The sequence below is a fragment of the Protobothrops mucrosquamatus genome, unplaced genomic scaffold (genome assembly GCF_001527695.2).
Source record: "Protobothrops mucrosquamatus isolate PMUCROS unplaced genomic scaffold, P.Mucros_1.0 scaffold363, whole genome shotgun sequence".
In the NCBI taxonomy this organism is placed as follows: Eukaryota; Metazoa; Chordata; class Lepidosauria; order Squamata; family Viperidae; genus Protobothrops; species Protobothrops mucrosquamatus.
The window spans coordinates 173,290-194,279 of record NW_015386697.1 but is presented as its reverse complement, the minus strand read 5'-3'; the positions used below and the strand labels follow the sequence as shown (position 1 = coordinate 194,279).

General features: G+C 39.4%; 1 protein-coding gene across 2 annotated transcripts in view; it reads left to right on the top strand.

Annotated features, from left to right (window-relative positions):
• Window positions 1-20,747, top strand: part of DENND5B (DENN domain containing 5B) — a 119,183-nt gene extending 98,436 nt beyond the window's left edge. For both annotated transcript variants that reach the window (XM_015815665.1, XM_029284073.1), the window contains 8 exons: window positions 144-265; window positions 7,494-7,639; window positions 8,877-8,995; window positions 11,099-11,286; window positions 12,619-12,701; window positions 14,992-15,118; window positions 18,755-18,929; window positions 20,513-20,747. In XM_015815665.1, coding sequence (XP_015671151.1) covers window positions 144-265; window positions 7,494-7,639; window positions 8,877-8,995; window positions 11,099-11,286; window positions 12,619-12,701; window positions 14,992-15,118; window positions 18,755-18,929; window positions 20,513-20,696 — 1,144 coding nt within the window. In that variant the 3' untranslated portion in view covers window positions 20,697-20,747. The remainder of the gene's footprint in view (window positions 1-143; window positions 266-7,493; window positions 7,640-8,876; window positions 8,996-11,098; window positions 11,287-12,618; window positions 12,702-14,991; window positions 15,119-18,754; window positions 18,930-20,512) is intronic.
• The last annotated feature ends 243 nt before the right edge of the window (window positions 20,748-20,990 follow it).

The window sequence follows — 20,990 nt, the reverse complement described above, 5'->3', positions numbered from 1 at the left end:
GAAACTTATTGTAACCATTCTTGATTCAGCACACTTCATTGGCCTTTCTGTAATGTTGAAAGACAATTACAACTTTCTTTCATTAGATTCTCACAAGTTTTACCTATTGTTGTTGTCCATAAGATATTTCTTACTCCCTGCAGGAAATTATACAAGCGGTATGCCTTTTTGCGTTGTGAAGAAGAGCGGGAACAATTTCTCTATCATCTTCTTTCTCTCAATGCTGTGAATTACTTCTGCTTTACAAGTGTCTTCACTACCATCAGTAAGTAGGGATAAAAAGCTGACTGTATACTTCCATTAAAAAGTCTGTAATCAAGCCACCCCAAGGGAGAACTCCAGATAATTGTCTGGGAATTATCATTGGATAATAGCACAATATATGTTATGCTACGTTATGTTGTGCCTTTCCCAACCTGGATATTTTTCAGATATGTGGACTTCAACTCCCAGAATTCTCAGCAATGAGCTTGCTGGGAGAGGATTGAAATCTATACATTTGAAAGATGCCCAGTTGGGGAAGACAGTTTAAGAAGTGATCAAATTCATGTTTTGTTTATTTAAATATAATTAATAATATAATTTATTTAATAATAGTAATATAAATTATCATTACAATATTTAAATGCCTCAACAAATGTAAGAGATCGCAAAGAAATATATCTTGGATAAAGAAAGTGTTTAAAATATGAAAGAGCTTACACATCTTAGTCTAGAGCAAAGTGGGCTTTCCTCGAGAGCATGGCAAAGTGAGGGGGCCATTCCTGAGAAATCCCCGTCTTCCTACCACCTTCCAAGCTTCAGACCGTGGGTGCACTCAAGAACTTTTACTAGATACTTATGGAGAAGGTCTTTTGCAGGACCCAAGATCTTTAGATCTGCGTAATAAGGCAGGTGACTTCCAGGAGTTTGAATGGTTATATGGTATTTTTATAGTCTATTAATAAATGGACTATATTAATTAAAGATTCCAAAACAGTTTAAATTATGCTTACATTAACAAAAAACAAATATTCTAGACTATAGTCTTTGGAATGGTGGGTTTCCTTCACCCATGGAACTGCTGTTATTCATTGTAACGTCAAGCAACAGGTATGGATTAGAGTTGTAGTATGAAGGTTTAGTAAAAGCTACTCTATTCCATATTATAACTGCTACTCTGCTGCTGAATCTTGAGGGTGTGGCATGTCTTAAGGATAACAGTACCAGATTTGGGGTGGAGCATGGGGTGGCTGCATGGAGCATTTGAAGGGCATTCTCCCAAAATGATTGACCTAATAGTGGTGGACATCATAAAACTCTCATTTATCAGCAGAGAATCCCTTCAGGATAAATGTGGGTTCAGGAACATTTTTGGAAATTAAGATTATGCAGTTTGGTTTGATTGCAGCATGCTAACATCATATTATGTGTTAAATTAAAAAGAATCTGGAAAAAAAATTAGCAGGCAAGGCAGTTGTCCTTGTATTTACCTAACAGATGCTAGAGTCCTTTGAGTTCCTTGTTTATATTTATGGACATCCTCTGGAGGAAACATCTCTAATTTCTAAATGTTTCCATTGCCATATGTACTTGCTTATTTTTGAAAATGTGTAATTTTTATCTTGAAGTTATTTTAATTGCTGCTTTTAGATTGAGATTTGTTTTTTGTTATATCTGCTGTTTTTCCATTTAAGCCAAACGGAATATTTTTACACTACCAGATGGGCAGATATTGGTAAAATAATGAAACAAAACACTTTGAGTGAAAAAACATATTGAATCGTATAAAGCATCCAGTTATCTATAACATTCTAATAGATGGCTCACACTAATTTCAGTCCATATTAATTTTAGACATGTTCATTAATTTGTGATTATTTTAAGTTTTGGTTCATTTGTTTGTTTTCTGGCCTCCTTCTATAAAAGTCTCTGGGTTTTTTAAAAGTTACAAATAATATAGGGAAATAATCTTTTAGTATACCGTAGTCCTCTGCCTCCCTCTCTCCATTCCACCTCCTTTGTCGGATAATATTACAAAACAATATCTGAATAATGCCTTCTGATCTATGGGTGGTCTGGGAAATGCTGCTGGAGTTCTTCTCTTTAAAATGTGACCAACCAAAGATGGTTTAATGGTTTGAACAATTAAAAGATTTTTAATCTAGATACTGTGGAATCCTGACATAATCGGTTTTAATTTTCTAGGTTTTTTAAAATGTATATATTTCAAAAATGATGTATCAGTCATTTACCTGAACTTAATCTATCAGACATTGAATGATCCAGAATTTCTATCTTTTCACCAAATCTGCAAGGTGGTTTAGGCTGAGTCAGAGATGTCATAGGGCTACGGTTTGGAGGTCCCTTGGGCCAAATCCAGCCATCTGGTCACAGCAAAGATAAAGAACTTCTGGGGATCAGCATAACATCACTCCATATGGCCTTGGTTTGCTGCCATTTTTTGCAAGACCTGCTGATTGACAATCTCTTCATGCATGAAGTGTAATTTCCATTCATTTTTTTATGATTCCCAAGACAATGTGAACACTTCTAATCAGACTGTTGATGTATTTATCTACCCGACTCTTTAATGATTCTGCACAGCTTGTAAAAAACAACATATAGAGAAACAACACAACCAGCCAGAAGGGTACTAAAACCAAAAGCATTGGGATTCTCCCCTATCTTGAGGCCTGGGGTTCTCTCCTATCTTGAGGCCTGGGAGAACAATCTCCTATCTTGAGGCCTGGGAGAACAATCAAGTTTTAATTATTTTATGAATGACATTAGGGTGGAAATTACAAATCTCTGGAGGCATGTCATTCCAGAGGGCAGGCATTGCGGCAGAAAAGACATGCTTCCTGAGTCCCACAAGGTGACATTATTTTGATCAACAGGAATCACCAGTTCTGCTTGTGTCGGGCCTTAAGAGGTGGTCGAGTGAAGAAACCAAAACCTACTTTTATTGTAGGCTCACAGTAAGAGAGTCTGCAAACACTCCCCCCCTCCTCGCCTTTACTTTCCTAGGTCTCTTTTGTGGAGGGTCCTCTCTATGATGTCTCCATGCCCACCTCCCTTCTGTCAACTGAGATACCTTTTGTTTGACCATCGTCTAGGTTGTGGCTCTTCCTCCTCCAGTCTCCCAAGGTCTTTCTCACTGATCTCATTGGAGTGGTAGAAATAATTGAGAACAAGTGTTTCCTTAGGTAACCAGGCTCTATGCCAAAAAGGGCTTTATAGGTGAAAACCAGCACCTTGAATTTATTTATGATTAAATTTATATGCTGCCCATCTCACCAATGTGGCTACTCTGGGTGGCTTACAAAGAGTAAAGAGAGAAATATTATTATTTTTTAAAAAAAAACTACATAAAAAGTTAGAACAAGAAGACCGACTGCATTGGGATGAGATTTTACCTGGACAACCACCTTCAGTCCCCTACCCCATCTCTCATTTGGAGAGGAGGATAACAATCATTCTGTACAGCTAGTCCTCGACTTATGATCACAACTGAGCCCCAAATTTCTGTTGCTAAGCAAGAGTGAATTTTGCCCTATTTCATGACCTTTCTAGCCACAGTCATAAGTATGCATTAGTTGCCAAGCATCTGAATTTTGATCACGTGACTATGGGGATGCTGTAATGGTTGTAAGGGTAAAAAAAAGGTCATGTCACTTTTTCAGTATTGTTGTAACTTCAAATGGTCACTAAACGAACCGTTGTAAATCAAGGACTACCTGTATAGACTCGTAAGTGACCCCTAGTGGTGAGAGTGAATTGCACACAGAAAGGAAATGGTAATGGGTACAGTTCTTGAAGCAAAGGAAATATGTGAGCAATGGGAATATGTGACCTAGCTTATCCAAGACCAAAGATAGAACATATCCAGAACTATAAGTCTGCCACTCGGTCTTGTCAGAATTGAACTATTGCAGTGATGGCGAACCTTTTAGAGACCGAGTGCCCAAACTGCAACCCAAAACCCACTTATGCATCGTCGGGTGCCAGGTGGGTGTGGCTCATTGGCTGGGTGTGGCCAATTGGGGTGTGTGGCCCATTGGGTGGGCGTAGCTTTGGTGGTAACGGCAGACTGGGTGGGACTAAAAAGTTCAATTAATCAATTCCAACTTTGCAAGATCTTTTTTTTTCCTGCGAGAAGTTGAAATTGACTGATTGATTGAACCTTTTTTTTTTGTACATGGCGGCGGAGGCCTAAAGCGAAAAGGTTTTATAAAACCCAGCTGAAGACCTAGGACTGGGGCGACGGCGCGGGTGCCCACAGAGAGGGCTCTGAGTGCCACCTCTGGCACCCGTGCCATATGTTCGCCATCACTGAACTATTGAATCTATTTCTCTTCCATTCAGCCCTGTACATCCATGCCCTTGAGTCAGGCCCAAGGAACCAAGAACGACACACGGAGTTACTTCTGAGTACTTTCTTTATTATTGTTTGCCTGTAGACAGAAATCTTGCCAGACTAAAGCAACTACTTGCATAACTATTAGATATACTCTGTGAACTACTGGGGGGACAGGGTCCACCTTCGTCCTTTTCCTGCATACATACGATCTCTGATGTCTCTTTGCTCTCTGAAAGAGAGCCCTTCCCTCCTGCAACTCTGGACCACATTCCACCACACAAACAGGCCCTATTATGCACATACATATAACAATAGAAGCGTTGCTTTCTGATACGAAATACAAAAGAAATTTGAACCAAATAGAAAGAATTTTTAATGTAATACCAAGGGAGATGTACGTAGATGTGGATGAAAATTGTTCTTTAAAGACGTGCCAAAAGTGAGACAGATTCTCTCTGCAGATATCTTGAGAGATTTAGCAGGGCATCTCTAGGACAGGGGTTCTCAACCTTGGCAACTTTAAGACTTGTGGACTTCAACTCCCAGAATTCCTCAGCCAGCTTTGCTGGCTGAGGAATTCTGGGAGTTGAAGTCCACAAGTCTTAAAGTTGCCAAGGTTGAGAACCCCTGCTCTAGGAGCATAAGAAACAAAGACGAAACCTGTAGAAAACAATCCATTGCCTGGTTTTTGAGAGCTCCTGTCTTAATTTCCCACAATGCCCTGGAATGATGTATCAGCAGCCTTGTGGGAAAATTTGGATGGCAACTGGCAGAGCCACCTTCCTGGTGCAGATAGAAATACTTGCAGCTCAGGGCTGATGGGAACAGCTTGAACAGGGGTCTTCAAACATGGCCCTTTTATGACTTGTGGACTTCAACTCCCAGAATTCCTCAGCCAGTGTGCCTGGCTGAGGAATTCTGGGAGTTGAAGTCCACAAGTCATAAAAGGGCCATGTTTGAAAGACCCCTGAGCTTGAAGATGCTGGATCTGAAACATGTGTTGCACTGAGATATACATTTGTATTATATATCTCACAAATAACATCTATGAGCATCATTCCATGGTAATATATGCCCTAACCTGTTGCTATGGAAACAGGAGGAAAAGAATGACTTTTTTTTTTGTTTGGGCTTGCTTGTTTGATTTTGCCTGTGATGTTTATCCAGTTTTCTAAAAATAAAAATGACATGAATCTGCAGTTTCTAAATTTATCTGTCTTCCCATTTTGGCTGTGCAGTAACAGCAACATCTAGTGGCTACATACGTTAGCATACAATAAAAAGCCAACGATTTTGCTATGCAAGATGCATCCTTTCAGCCAGCCAAGTCATGCTGATGTTATTTTCTTTTCTGTGCAGAGAAGAATTCACCATCCCTGCGGTGAAGTTTGGCTTTATTTTGTTGATTGTCCACTTTTCCAAACATCACCTCATAAGCACCCAACTGAACATGAATAATAATATTTAAAACAATTTAAACCTAGGATTTAATTTTGATGTGTACAATAAAAAAGTATTTTAATTAAGTTTTAGAACAGGGGTAGGCAACCTTGGCTCTTTTATGACTCGTGGACTTCAACTCCCAGAATTCCTCAGCCAGCCATGCTGAGGGGAAAGGGAGAGTTTCCAAGCTGAGCCATGCTGGCTCAGGAATTCTGGGAGTTGAAGTCCACGAGTCATAAAAGAGCCAAGGTTGCCTACCCCTGTTTTAGAAGGTTACCTCCAAAGGGGTTAATCTAACCTCAAGAGGGAGGTTGTTCTAAAGTACAGAGGCCATGAATGGAAAGCAGCATCTCCTTGCCTCGGCCCAGCAAAACCTCAAGATAATGGGACACCACCTGCAGATTTCCCTAGAATTGAAATCTTGGATGAGTCAGTTCTGATTCGAGAGGACAGTCCTGCAGGTACAAAGGTGCAAAGACTTAAAGAGATTGAGAGTTTAAAACCAGCACTTCGAATTGCACTGAGAAACCTATTGGCAGCCAGTTCAGAGTCTGCAACAGAAGTTTGAGTGCCAGCCAGCCAGCAATCTGGATTGTTCCTTCTGAGCAATCTTCAAAGGTAGCCCCAGTTACAGTAGTTTAATTTCAGTAGTAATAGTAGTCCAGACAAGCGATAATAAAAAGTTTGGGTCACTGTAGCCAGGTTCTCTTCAGTCAGGCCTGGGGTGCTGATGGACAGTTCAGTATAATCTGCATATTGATAACTATACCTCACCTAGATCTGACAAATGGCTCTTCTAGCAGCTTCTTATAAATGTTAAAAAGCAGGAGAGAGAACCAAATACAGTGAATGTGCTAAATTTAGAAAAAAGCCAACTAGCCTTGGATCCTGTGAAGGAAGGAACATTCTTCTTTGTGAACCTGCTTTTCAAAAAGTGCGACTGAAATTCCTGTTTAAGAAGTGTATTTACTTTTTAGAATGTTTAGATGATGCAGTGTAGAATGTTTTTCTTCTTTCTTTATTGCTTGGGCTGCCTCTAAACAATACTTTTCTGATTTAAAAACCTGTTGCTTACACATAACAGAACCCTTAAGATAATGTGGTAGCCTTCCATTAAAAAAAAACATTTAAATAGGAATGTGTCAATCAATATCCATTAGCAATATTTAAATGCAATATAACATATACAGAGTTATCATAGCCTTGAGTACAAGCAGTCCTCGATTTACAACCATTCATTTAGCAGACATACAATGGCATTGGAAAAAAATGACTTATGACTAGTACTTACAATCAGTGCAGCATTCCCATGATCAAAATGTAGGCACTTAGCAATCAGCATGCATTATGACTCTTGCAGGGTCCTGGTGTCATGTGATCACCATTTGCGATCTTCCCAGCTGGGTTCACTTAACAACTGCATGATCCACTTAACAACCATAGTGATTCACTTAACAACAATGGCAGAAAAATCATAAAATCAGGCGTAACACAATTAACCATCTTGCTTAGCATAAGTCAAGGACTACCTGTATATTTGGGGTAAATTTGGGGTAAAATGATGGTGTGATGTGTTATATTGTCTAGATGGAGTTCTAGTTTGGGCTTTTTTATTTTTGCTGATATTCCAATATGTTATTTCTTGCTAGAAGGCTGTATTTATGGCTGGCTTAGACAGACTTGTAATTACCACTGTTTGCCGTTACAGTGATTCCATACAGAACTGTGATTATCCCCATTAAAAAGCTAAGCAACGTAATCACTACATCAAACCCTTGGATTTGTGTTTCTGGAGAACTGGGTGATACTGGCATTATGCAGATTCCAAAGAACTTGTTAGAAATGACGTTTGAGGTGAGTTTAGTGTCCTATCCTATCCTTCCCTGCCTGCTATGGCAAATGTTGGATTTTGAGTATCCAGGAAGTGCTTGCTCAAAAACCTTGGAAAAACCTCTGAGCATAGCACAGCATTCCTCTCAAAAAAACACACAAACGTGTGCAGCACTAAGCTGTTGGTATGGAAAGAAACATGCTTGCTGTTCAATAAACCCCGTGTTCTCATGCAACAGAAGAAGTTTTATTCTGCCACTGTTTTCCTTTTTTAAAGATTTGACAGTAAAGCCTATTTTTAAAAAATCCTTTTTCCCCGTCGCTCATAACATGATATTCTGGTGATGTTTCATTTCCAGAGTGGTGTTAATGACATAAATCAAGTTCATAAGAGCCTAAATATTATTGTCAGCTAATGGAATAAAGGAAATTACTAATAATGGTCATAGAACTTTTTCACATAGCCTTAACAATAATTTGTCTGGTCATGTCATTGTGGCTTGTATAACAACTGGAATTCCATAAGAGTATGGCATATTTTTATCTTATGGCCCCTGAAAGTGGGGGGAAAAGTACTTTTGGCATATAGAATTCAACCCCAGCCTGAATTTGCTCTTTGTATTTTTTGTGTCTTCATTTTTATCAGAATGAATTTGTTCATGGGACAGGTGTCCACTTCCCTGCATGTTATTACATCAGGGATCCTGAAAGGGATCCAAATGTAGCCTTACTTAAGGAAACTCTATTTAGCCTTAGTCTCCCACATGTATGAATTTATGAGCAATCAAACTGACATATGACAGAAAACATCCACATTGCTTCAAACATAATGCATTTTGAAACATGATTTCACACATTTAGCTGTCAGTCAGCAAAACTATTCAAGTGTGCATGTCCATCATTTAGTATTATATTTGTGTACTCTCCTGGAAGACGAATGGCTCTTTGTATGAATTAACTGCATTGTGCTGGAAGTGACATTTGCTGAAACATACCTTCTGTCTGTCTCATTGGATTTCAGCAATCCATACAGTCATCAAAGAATGGATACATATGTGAACTAGACCACAATTGCTTGGACTTCAGCTGTTCACTCAGACCATTCATTTGTAATATACATGCAAGCTTCATCAATCCAACTGTATTTGTCTTTTTAAGCAAAAAAAAAAAAGTGGGGGATGGTGGTTTTGCCTACTGTGTATATCAGAAGTACAATTAGGATTTAATTGTTCCCCCTCCTTTTTTTCTTTTTGTTTTACAGTGTCAAAACCTGGGGAAGCTAACAACTGTTCAGATAGGACATGATAATTCAGGACTGTTAGCCAAGTGGCTGGTGGATTGTGTCATGGTCAGGAATGAAATCACTGGACACACCTATAAGTAAGCAGGGAAAACACAAGTAAACCATTTCTAAATGGCCACACAGATTCAGCTTCGTTTTCATGTCCTTGCAGTATCACATAACTGAATATGATTATTTTCGTGTATAAAAGTAGACCTCAAAGTACAACCGTATAGTTTGTGATTATTTGAAATTACCGTGGCACTGAAAAAGTGACTTACAATGGATCCTCGCACTTATGACCATCGCAGCATCCCCACGGGCATCTGATCAAAAGTGGACACTGTATGTCCAAGGGTCATGTTATTGCCATTTTCAACTTTCCCAGTTGGCTTCCATCAAGCAAAGTCAATGAGGAAAGCCAGATTCGTTTAATAGCAGTAACATTTAAAGACTTACATACTACCCCATAGTTTTTATAGCACTCTCTGGGAGATTTACAATGTTAGCACATGGCTTCCCCCAACAATCTGGGTCCTCATTTTACCAGCCCTGGGAGGATGGAAGGTTGAGTCAACCTTGAGCCCCATCAGGATCGAACTCCATGCTATGGGCAGAGTTAGACTGCAACACTGTGTTCTAACCACTGCATCATGTGATTCACTTAACAACTGCAATAATTCACATAACTGTGGCAAAAAAAGTCATAAAATTGGGTGCGACTCATTTAACAATTTCCTTCCTTAGCAATAGGAATTCTGGTCCCAGTTGTTATCGTAAGTCAAGGACTATCTTTATCACTTTTGATTAGCGAATTGCCCTTGCAGATTAATGTTGCTATTTAGGCTACCCTTTTTAAAGAAATGTACTACTCTGTTTGCAAATACTAATTTGAAAAATATTTTTGGAACAGTTTTTTTTAAATATGAGATGTTAGAGAATATTGTTTAAAGCTTTGAGACTGCAAAATTTTAAAGAGTTTTTATTGAGGGGGTTTTAACGTTCGCCAGATTGTAATCTCAAAGTAGATTCTAATTGTTCAAAGAGAAAATAATTATTTGTCCAATCTGGCAATGCTTTATAAGAAATCTGCGAGTTTTCAAGTAGAAATATACTTTTCTTGATAACTGTCAGATCCAAAAAAGGCAAAACACCACCACCAAGCATTCATCTGCTAATAGAAAGTCAAAAGTTGAAGCTAGACCAAGCTAGACCAAATCAGACAAGGAAATGGAGCTCTCTGTAAATCGGATTCACTTTCTGTACATACATTTGTATTTTGTTTTTCTTGATTATATTACAGCTATAAAAGTTGGAAAACATTCTCTGTTCTGAAATTTTTTAAAAAAGTTTTATCTTTATAGGAACATTGTGCTTTTGGGGGAGAGGGAAAATGTGCATTCTCAGGAAGCATAACATAGCTAGAAAAACACTTCAGATTCTATCTTGCTTAGCCAAAAACCAGCACAATTCCATGTCCCATTATATCATAAAGCACCATTTATCTATGTATACAATACTCAAACAATTCTAGGAAGTCAGTTAATGTGCAGAAGAGTTGATACTGCAAATAACATCTCCCCTCTGGCTGTATGAATCTTTATGGCTAAGATATATACCAGTGGTGGTGAACCTATGGCACGGGTGCCAGAGGCGGCACTTGGAGCCCTCTCTGTGGGGACACGTGCCGTTGCCCCAGCCTTGCCTCCACCCGTGACCCCCTCCTCACCAGCAGCCTCCCTGGAGGAGAGTCACCCCTGAGCGTGGCCCACACAGAGCAACGCAGCCAAGGACATGGCAGCCAGGCAGCGTAGACAAGACTCTGCCCTCACGTCCCAATGCACACAGTTGATGCTGTGGGCGGTGGGCAGAGGGCATGGCCGCCATGGCGCTGCTGGGCTGCCTGGGCGATCTGTGGCGGGCCCTGGAGGTGGTGAGTGGCCCTGCGGGCAGACAGGGCGGGGCGGAGTGGGGGTGGGGCAGGGGCAGGGGATGGAGCAAGGGCGGGGCCAGTTTTTGGACACTCGGTCTCTAAAAGGTATATATCACTGATATATACCAATTCTGCAGTGATCTCAGACTTAAGGACTGACCGGAAACTGAGAATGTGTTATACAACACATGTATGCAAGATGCTGTGAAATTAATCCTGCCTTAGCAAGAACCTAGAACTCAACTGCATTTTCCTCTCCTACCTTCAGGTTCCCTTGTGGAAGATGGTTGGGAAAAGGTGTTGATGATGGAAGCTTGGAACGTATACTGATTGGAGAGTTACTACGATCATCATCAGAGGAAGATTTGGGGAAACAGTGCCGGACCCCCCCTCAACAAAAATCTCCAACTGTGGCCCGAAGATTGAGCATGACTTCCCTAACTGGGAAGAATACAAGTATGAGCAGCTATTGTCAGTGATAGCTTCTTGCATTGCTATCAAGCATACAGGATGATTATTGGGGAAAATGTTTTGCCAATGAGAGATAAATATTTAGAATTTTAGTGGACTTCGTGCTACAGGTATTATTTTTCCCACATGAAGTAGGTATATAAGGATCTTGCTGGGTCAGGCCAAGGTCCTATTAATTTAGAATCCTGTTACTATACCAGGCTTTTAAGCTGCATTGAACTTTTAGTCCAGGTGTATTCAACACTTCCATTCTCTAGATCAGGGGTCTTCAAACTTGGCCCTTTTATGACTTGTAGACTTCAACTCTAGATGTTTTAAATCTTCAGTAACATTTCATACACTGCAGCCAGAATCTGATGATATTTAGGAACTGAAATTTTTAAAATGGGTCTCTGCTTTAATATAAAATTAGTCTTAATGGACCAAAACTTTCTCAGGCTAGACTAGTCTCAATTTCTGAAATATACATTTTTGTTATTATTTTTAGTGTTATGATGAATATCAAAGTATTGAACTTCTTTTTAAATCAGGGACCATTTTTTAAAAGGAAGCAAAGAAAGGCTAGCCAAAAGCAATTATATTTCTTTGAGAAGCTCACAAGCCTGACAACTATAACCCTGTCCTACATATTGTTGTTTCCCAACAATTGACATTCAAGTATTCAACTCTTTGATTGTAGATACCACAATTGATTATCTTGTACTCCATAAATACAATGTGTCTTTTACAGTTGTCCAATAGAGGCCTGCTATTTTAACAGTAATAATGAAAAAGTAACATAATATGCATGATACAGACCCCAGCCTTTCATTCTACCCTCAAGCCACACATTGGCTGCAAGGTCATAAGTGACATGTTTGTGCCATGATATCCTGACATGGGTTTGTCACTTGTCCTCCATTAAAACCTACAGTATTGTTGGCTGGCACTGCATCTCATAATAGTGGACTCTGCCTATGCCATTTTTCATAATATCCCTGCTGCTGTGCTTGAAGTGTTAAATTTAAAGTCACTTCTCTGCAAAATTGAAAGTGTATATGTAAGAGACAGAGACAGAGGCAGTGCAATGCTCTGTTCAATTATTGGACTAGAACAGCGAGACCCTGGTTTGAAATTTGGTTCAAGCAACCCTGGAAGTTCATGAGATGATTTTTGGTCAGTCACTTAGTGACCTACCTCCCTCACCCATCCCCCCAACTACATCACAGATTTGTTGTAGAAGTAACATTGGAAGAGAGAACACTATATGCATCACTGTTTGGTCCTGGAGAAATATAAATCTAATGAATAAATCACTTATTGTTTTATTTCTTTCAGAACCTAATGCAGGTCAGATCCAAGAAGGAATAGGGGAAGCTGTGAACAATATTGTGAAACATTTCCATAAGCCTGAAAAAGAGGTAGCCTCTTAAATATTTGACGTATTAGGCATGTTAGCCGATAACTTTAATGATTGATGGAATGTATTGTACAGGTGGGGCAGAATGATATTTATTTTATATCACATCAGATTCATCATCCTCACAAATAATGAAGTTCATTATCTCATTTTATTAATACCTTATTAGATCCTTGTTAAACAACACTGATCCTGCAGCATATGTCAGATAACTCCATGCATATAGCATACTTATATTTGTACATATCTGAAACTGGCTGACTGAAAGTATGAAATTTACTTAAACTAGTACAGTCTCCAAGGTGCACAAATCTTCCTATCTTTTCAGCTCCAGCTTGTTTATGCATTATGAGGAGCTTAAAAACAATTATAATGGCCCTTAGAGTCCCTAAACAACTACAAACTTTGGTACAAGTTTTGGGCACTTTGTAACAGGAGCCCTTAAACCAATGGAAGATGTATACTCCGGGTGCAAGCAGTTTCTTGTCTCACTGAAATGTGAAATAGCATTTTAAAACAAGGATTGTGCCATCTTACAAACAATTAAGTTTTTCAGGGACATCTGGGTAGGGTGATCAGAACAGTTAAGTTGTGTTCATGCAACTTAAGCCCTGCTTTTATTTACACACACAAACATGCTCACATCATATACCTCATTCGGTTAAATAAAATATTACCCAGCAGGATGTCCACAACATTGGTCAAAAAGATCAAGATGGGAGCAAACCACAAAAAGGATCAGGGTTTCTGTCTGTTGTGTTGTTAAGATACCCTCTTGACTTTTTGGACCCCTCTCTATAGTTGCCCCTTTTGGAGTGCTGTGACTATCACAATTTGCCAGTCTTTAAGATACCACAAGGTAATGTTACTCAGATCACCCCAGCAAACTGCCTACATCTCTTCTACACCTTCATTAGAAAGCAAATGTTTGGAGAATTACACAGTGCAAATTAAACCTCCCTGACCTATCTCCTCAATCCTGTGCACCAAGGAAGGTCATTCTTGGAGACACTCTACCTACATTTCAAAATGAAAACAAATATAAACCCTTATTTGTTCTGGGGCCTTCCTTATCTCCCCTGCACCACAAACATCTTTTTAAGTGATATATAGAATGGTTAAGATAGGCAAGGGAATGGTTGATAATTGGAAATGTATCAGATCAAGAATATACAAACATGTTGTTGAATAGAGGCCTCTTTGGAGTTACTCTGTTCCTCCTCTATTGTTCCTTGGCCTATAGCTTGATCCATTAAAATTTGAGAATCAATTTGTGATTCTGAAAAGTCGTCTTTAATTTTTCTCAAGATTTCATATACTCCGTAGCTTCCAAGATTTTTTCCAATATAAGTTCATAATCAAGCTGTGGGTAAGATTCCTCCATTTCAGTGGTGAAAAAATCTTTTAATCTTTTAGTGGAGGCTATATTTAGTAAGAGTCACAAATATCCACCTCCAATTTCTAATAGATAAATTCACCACCCAGCTGTTCAAGTCCTTTATCTTTTCCCTTTTATTATCATTTGAAGGTCAAAACCATTTTCAAACAGCAAAAAGAAATACAGTTGCAATAACACTTTTCGCCACAAGATGTCCTCAGTAAACTGTAAAATCTTTTTTCCAAGCTAATAAAATTTTATCTCATTAGAAAAATAGAAAAAGAAAAACATCTCCAGCATAATAAGTAGAGTAATAATAATGTTCAATGGTAGAAATTTTTTCAGGACTCCTAAGTATCCAAAATATTAAATAGTCAATAAAAAATTAGCTGTTTTATTTCTTTGGTTTCCAGAGCTCTTTTTCCCAAGTACACAAACGCTGCTCTCTTAAAGCAGGGAAGTAGTTCAAAAGCTTTTTACAGGAAAGTAGTTAGGGTGAAGAGAGGGAAAGAAAGGTCTCACCTGGATTCTCCACGGTGGTTCTTTATGCTTAGCTGTTCTTCTGACTTTTGGCTGGTGCAGCTGGGTGATCGGCCATTTTACTGGCCAATCTTTTCTCCGACGGCCCTAAGGAGCTGGCTTGGACCGCAGAAGGAGCTGCCGCCCTTCCACAGTCAACGAGGGCCTCCTCGACGGTGGTCGCCCCTCCAGGGCAACTTTTTGACCCGATTAAGGGTCTACCAGCGGAGGGAAAACGACCGGCAAAGAGACAAGGCTCTCCACAAGACTGCATACGCCGCGATCCGGAACCGGAAGTCCTTGCAGTTCAGCAATGTGTTATTCTAAATGCAGCAAAACTGTAAATATTTCTGTCAATTTCTAAACAAGATTGGTTTTTTTCTTCTTCCTGTAGCGGGGAAGCCTTACCGTTCTTCTATGTGGAGAAAGTGGCCTGGTGATGGCATTGGAGCAGGTGTTCCATCATGGTTTCAAATCCGCACGTATCTTCCATAAGAATGTCTTCATTTGGGACTTCATAGGTAAAGTTCTGCTTCTTTGGTTCAGCTGGGCTCTGGGCAATAGAGATCCCTTTGAATAGATGGTGGCTAATTGCTGAGATTAGCTAGAGCAAGCCTACTGATAGACTTTAGATATTGTACTGTGCTAAAATGTGGTGGGTTTAGCTGGTGGTTGCTTGGTGTAAACTACAAGTAGTCCTCACTTAACAACTGGACACTTGTTGGCCATTCAGAGTTATGATTGATCCCCAAAGTCACTTACAAAGTTACAACTGTCAGCACCCGGACACGGTCATATGATTGCTTTTCAAACACTTGGTATCTGGCTCATGTTACAACTGGTTGCAGTATTTTGCAGTCATGTAACCACAATTTGCAATGTTTGTTGCTGGTTTCCAACATTTTTTTCCTGGCTTCTGTGAAAAAAAACCCCGCCAATCCAAGAGAATGGATTTGTTTAACAGCCGTATTGTTCATTTAATGACTACAATGACTCACTTTACCACCACAGTAAATGGCACTGAAAAAAGTGACTTACGACCCATTTTTCACACTTAACGACGGTTGCAGAATCCTTGTGGTCATGCGATTAAAATTCAGACGCTTGGCAACTGACTCATATTTATGACGGTTGCAGTGACCCAGGGTCATGTGATCACCTTTTGCAACCTTCTGACAAGCAAAGTTAATGGGGAAGTCAGATTCGCTTAACATTCATGTTACTAACTTAACAACTGCAGTGATTCACTTAACAGTTGTGGCAAGAAAGGTTGTAAAATGGGGCAAAATTCACTGAACAATGTTTCACTTAGCAAGAGAAATTTTGAGCTCAGTTGTGGTCGTAAGTTGAGGACTACCTGTACCACTAAAGGGCAGAAGGTATATTTTGATACTTTTACCATTGGTTGCTGTTGAGGAAGAAGTGATACTTCGGATTTAGTGTTTTTTTAAAAATCAGAATAGTCAAAATGAGTTATTTCTAAGCTAATTCTGTTTTCTGGTGAGTCCTCTGGTTGGGATTTCTTGCCCCACTGCTAACACTGAGAATGAAAGAGACCAATGATAGAGGCATATGGTTTAACTATTTCCTATACCAGGGGCCTTCAAACTTGGCAACTTTAAGACTTGTGGGCTGGCTGGCTGAGGAATTCTGGGAGTTGAAGTCCACAAGTCTTAAAGTTGTCAAGTTTGAAGGCCCCTGTCCTGTACTATAGCCAGAATATCTCCAAATAACTAACGTATCCTGTGTCATAGCTTCTCTTTGTTTAAATAGGTTGTCTTTGCAGAGTGATTCTTAATTTACAGCTCTAGTGTCAAATCGGAGAATGCACAGATTATGTCTGCAGTAGATGCCTTAAGGGTAGTAATTAACTCTAAATCCTTGGCTACAGTGTCTTAATACGTTAGGAATGCATTTATGGATCTAAATTAGCTGTGGCTCTAACACTGACTTTGCTGTCGTTCATAAAATCACTCCATACCTAACTGCAAAAATGTTACTGTAACACTTCCTTACTTAATAAGTATTTGCAAAATGATAATTGCCACAAATAAGTCTATCTTAATGCTGGCTTGCTGGCTAGGTATTAGAGGTAATGCTAAAAGGAATGGAACTCATCATGGAACTGTGCTCAGCTGCATAATTGCATAATTAATATATACCTTGTCATCTTTTCTTGGCTTGAATTGGGTGCAGCACCTCCATTTTTTACAGTACTTCCAAGTAGGTTTATCTTTCTTATACAGGTAGTCCACAACTTACGACCACAAATTTAGCGACTGTTTGAAGTTACAGCAGTGCTAAAAAAGTGGCTTACAATTGGTCCTCACCCTTACGACTGTTGCAGTGTCCCCACAGTCACATGACCGTGATTCAGTGCTTGGCAATTGGCATGTATTTGCAATGGTTGTAGCATATGAGGATCATGTGATCACTATTTGTAACCTTCCTAACTGGCTTCAACAAGCAAAGTCAACCGAGGAAGCTGGATTCACTTAATGACTATGTGATTTGCTTAATGAACATGGCAAAAAAGGTTGTAAAATTGGGCACAACTCACTTAATGACTGCATCACTTAGTGACAGGAGTTCCTGTCCCAATTCTTGTCGTAACTTGAGGACTATCTGCAGGTGTAATTTAATTATAGAGCCCTGGTGGCGCAGTGGTTGGAAAGCAGTATTGCAGGCTAACTCTGTTCACTGCCAGCGGTTCAATCCTGACCAGCTCAAGGTTGACTCAGCCTTCCATCCTTCCGAGGTTGGTAAAATGAGGACCCAGATTGTTGGGGACAATAGGCTGACTCTGTAAACCTTAGAGAGGGTTTAAAACCCTATGGAGCGGTATATAAGTCTTGAATGCTGTTGCTATTAATCTCTTCTGTATGAACTTGCAAAGTGTAGCATCTGCCACCAAATGGACAAGGACCAGATTTTAGTAATGAAGCAAAATATTTCCAGGGCGTGGCTGCCATTTTGCTTCAGCCAGTCCTGCTTTCAGACACTTACTAATGTGGGCAAATCCAGTATATATGTCACTAGGAAAAAGACCAGACTCCTTTGCCATTTTTAAAAGCATTTTTATTTTATAAAATTCCTCTGCTGGCCCAGTCACATGACTGAAAGCATAATGAAATTATAATGAATGAAGAACAATAAGATCATAAACCAAGACAGACAATAAAATCATACAATAAAATAAATACTAAATACATGTAGCCAGTAACATAATATAGCTACAGCACTGTATGACACCCACGTTACTGGTCTTTAAAAGAGCTTTAAAAACAGGGCTCTTGCTCCATGCCTTGGGTTAGGATGCTTGATGGTCTTTTTGCCTGTTTTTATCTCTGCTGGTGGGGTAGAGAGTTGGTTGCTGTTCCCTCCAGATGCTTTTGTTTATTTTTATATAAGAAGCTACTCAGAGTCACTTGAATTGGGCGGCCCAGAAGTTTCATAAATAAATCAACTTCTCCCCCTTTAAAATTTAATCTAGGAATAGGTATTTCAGTAGCTGCTCCATTCCTTCCCTCCCAATCCATCTGGCCCCCATGCCAGTTTGTAAAAAATACAAACAAACAATAACATAGCAAATCCAACCAAAAGCAAGGGATTGTTATAATGGGATGAGTTGGCTGTGTGGGAAAGATGTCTTACTCTCTTAGTCCCTGGAGATGAAGATAGAGCCAAGAGAAAAGAGATAATTACTTCATGAAGCCAAAAGGCAAAGCTTCAAATCATATTATAGCACAAAATTATGTATCACCTAGGTCACACTGCTGTTTAAGCCTGCATTACTTTTAAGCCTGCATTACCAAGAAAAGCTTTTGTTTGAATGCCTTGCAAAAATCTAAATGCATTTTACCTGAAAATAAACTCAAGGGCCTGCTTAATCTCTTAGAAATTTTGAGTTCTGTGAAGGCTTAGAAGCAGCACTGAGTTCAGTGGAAACTATATTTTGTGCCTTCGATTCATTTCTAAATAAATGTGTTGAGTAGTTGAAATAATTTCAGAAAGGCAAGTGTAGTGTGAAAGGCAAGAGGCAGGGACACTATTGGAACACTGCTTCTTTAATCAAGTGACTTTTCTGGATAAAATAACAAATTCACTAAGATACTATTCTGGGTTTGGTGACTTCATTCTCTCTTGTCCATGTTCAGAAAAAGCTGTTGCCTATTTCGAGATGACTGACCACATTGAAGACAACGAAGACAATGTCGTTCTTCAAAAATCCTCTCGCAAAACCTTTTGCCACTATGTCAGTGCCATCAATACTGCTCCGCGGAACATAGGGAAGGACGGCAAATTCCAAATTCTTGTTTGCTTTGGAACTCGGTATGTAGAGATGTAAACATAAAAAAGCATTTTGAAATGAGCTGCACCGTAAAAAAGTATAATGGTATTGAACAATGGAGGCAAGAGTTCTCAGCTTTGGTGGCTGACTCAGTTCATTTTCTCAAAAAGTTGCTATGATGGTGACAAGTTGGAGGAAGGTGTACTATGCAAGCCATCTTATATTCCTGAAAGAAAAGTAGGCTGTGAATCTTTCAAATAAATATGTGACTTTCTTAGTACAAACTGATGTCACAATTGTAGGGATTTGCCTAGGACTTCTATGGCATCATTTGAATTAGGATTTTGAAAGCAAGTTTTTTTAAATAGGATTTTTCATTTGATTTTTCAAATGATAATCTATAACTTCTATTTGCCTTTTCTTAAAAAATATCATTTACTATATTACTTTAAGGGTTGTCAGAAATTGTTGCTGTATTTTAATATCAGTGAAGTATTTTGCTGTCTTCAGGTATCTTTCTAGGTTGTTTAGACCTCGTTAGGAAAAATAGATTTACTGTCAAAAACATAAGTATCCCATATTGAGTATAACAAATACTCTTGAATCCCTGTTCTTCCAAGGGGAAAAAAAATCCAGATATCCTATCCAGATAGAAACAGTCAAATGCCTTTATTTCCTTGAGAGAACGAAGAGTTGAGTATACTGGTTGGAAAATATTTCTTGCCACTGTGGCCAGATGATAGAGATGACCAGAAGATAAAGCGCCAGTTTGGTCTAATGGTTGAGGCTAGAAAATGGGAAACTGTGAGTTCAAGACCTGCCTTAGCCATGAAAGCCAGCTGGGTGACTTTGGGTCCGTCACTCTCAGCCCAACCAACCTCACATGGTTGTTGCTGTTATGGGGAAAATAAGAGGAAGAAGGTGCATGTTTGCCATCTTATTTGTAAAAATAGTAAGAGGCAGGATACAAATAGATGAGGGAGTGAATGAATGCAGAGGGCACAGCCACAACCAGGACAATGTCAGATTAAAGATATCTGAGTCTGGGGCAGGAATGAAACCTGAGTAAATGTCTCAGACATGACCCTCCTTAGTTCGCACAAAGAGTGAGGGAGGGGGAAACACATTTACACTTGCAAGTTTGTGTTACTGTAGATTTCCAATAAAAGTAGTCCTGACCTACATAAAATTGCATCCCTAGTATGATCTACCTTGAAAGGGTCACATCAGCAGCTACGCTTTTCCCTTTCCTGTATTATCAGAGGTACCAAAATGCAAAAAAAAAGATGGATAACTCAAAAATAGCATTTATTGATAAGCCGTATGCATTTCAGCCTATCCCTAGGTTTCCACATGATGCGTTAATATGTTATTAGCAAAAACAGCAGAATAAAGGGGACTTCCGAAATTGATTGCCTGAATGCATTGCACAATCCTCTTTGACCAATGGCTTCTTGGCATCCAGTCTTAAATCATGTTTCTTACTACTTAGATGCAGTCTGGTAGCCAGGATTTTTTTTTTTTTACAAAAAAAAAATAAAAAACCTAAATCCATTTTGCATCTTATGCAAACAATTGTGCCTCTCGCTGTACCTGATACAACTTGGTGATACTTTCTCTACAGGGATCATTTGATTGCCCAGTGGATTCCATTATTGGCAGAATGTCCCCCGCTTAGTCGGATGTATGAAGAAAATGCTCTTCTGCGCGATCGCATGATGGTTAACTCCCTCATCCGAGTCTTACAGACACTGCAGGACTTCAACATTGTCTTGGAAGGGTCACTCATAAAGGGGGTGGATGTGTAACATCTAGCTCGCAGACAACTTTTGTCTCTTCCCCCGCACACTTCTCTCCTTTCCTTGGCCAATGAAATGTGTCACCTGGGGAGAGGGCAGAAATCTGTGAAAATGGAATTGATGGTGATCCTATCCTGCTCTATGTTTAGATCAGCTTGTTGGTGAATGGAAGTGGCTGTGACAAGACTCACACACGCATGGTCTTCATACTGATCTGCCCCAACACTGCAAAGGAGCTCAGTTGTAGTATCATAGTTTTCAAATGAGAGGTTTTGTATAAAAGAGTATTTTCATGTGTTGATT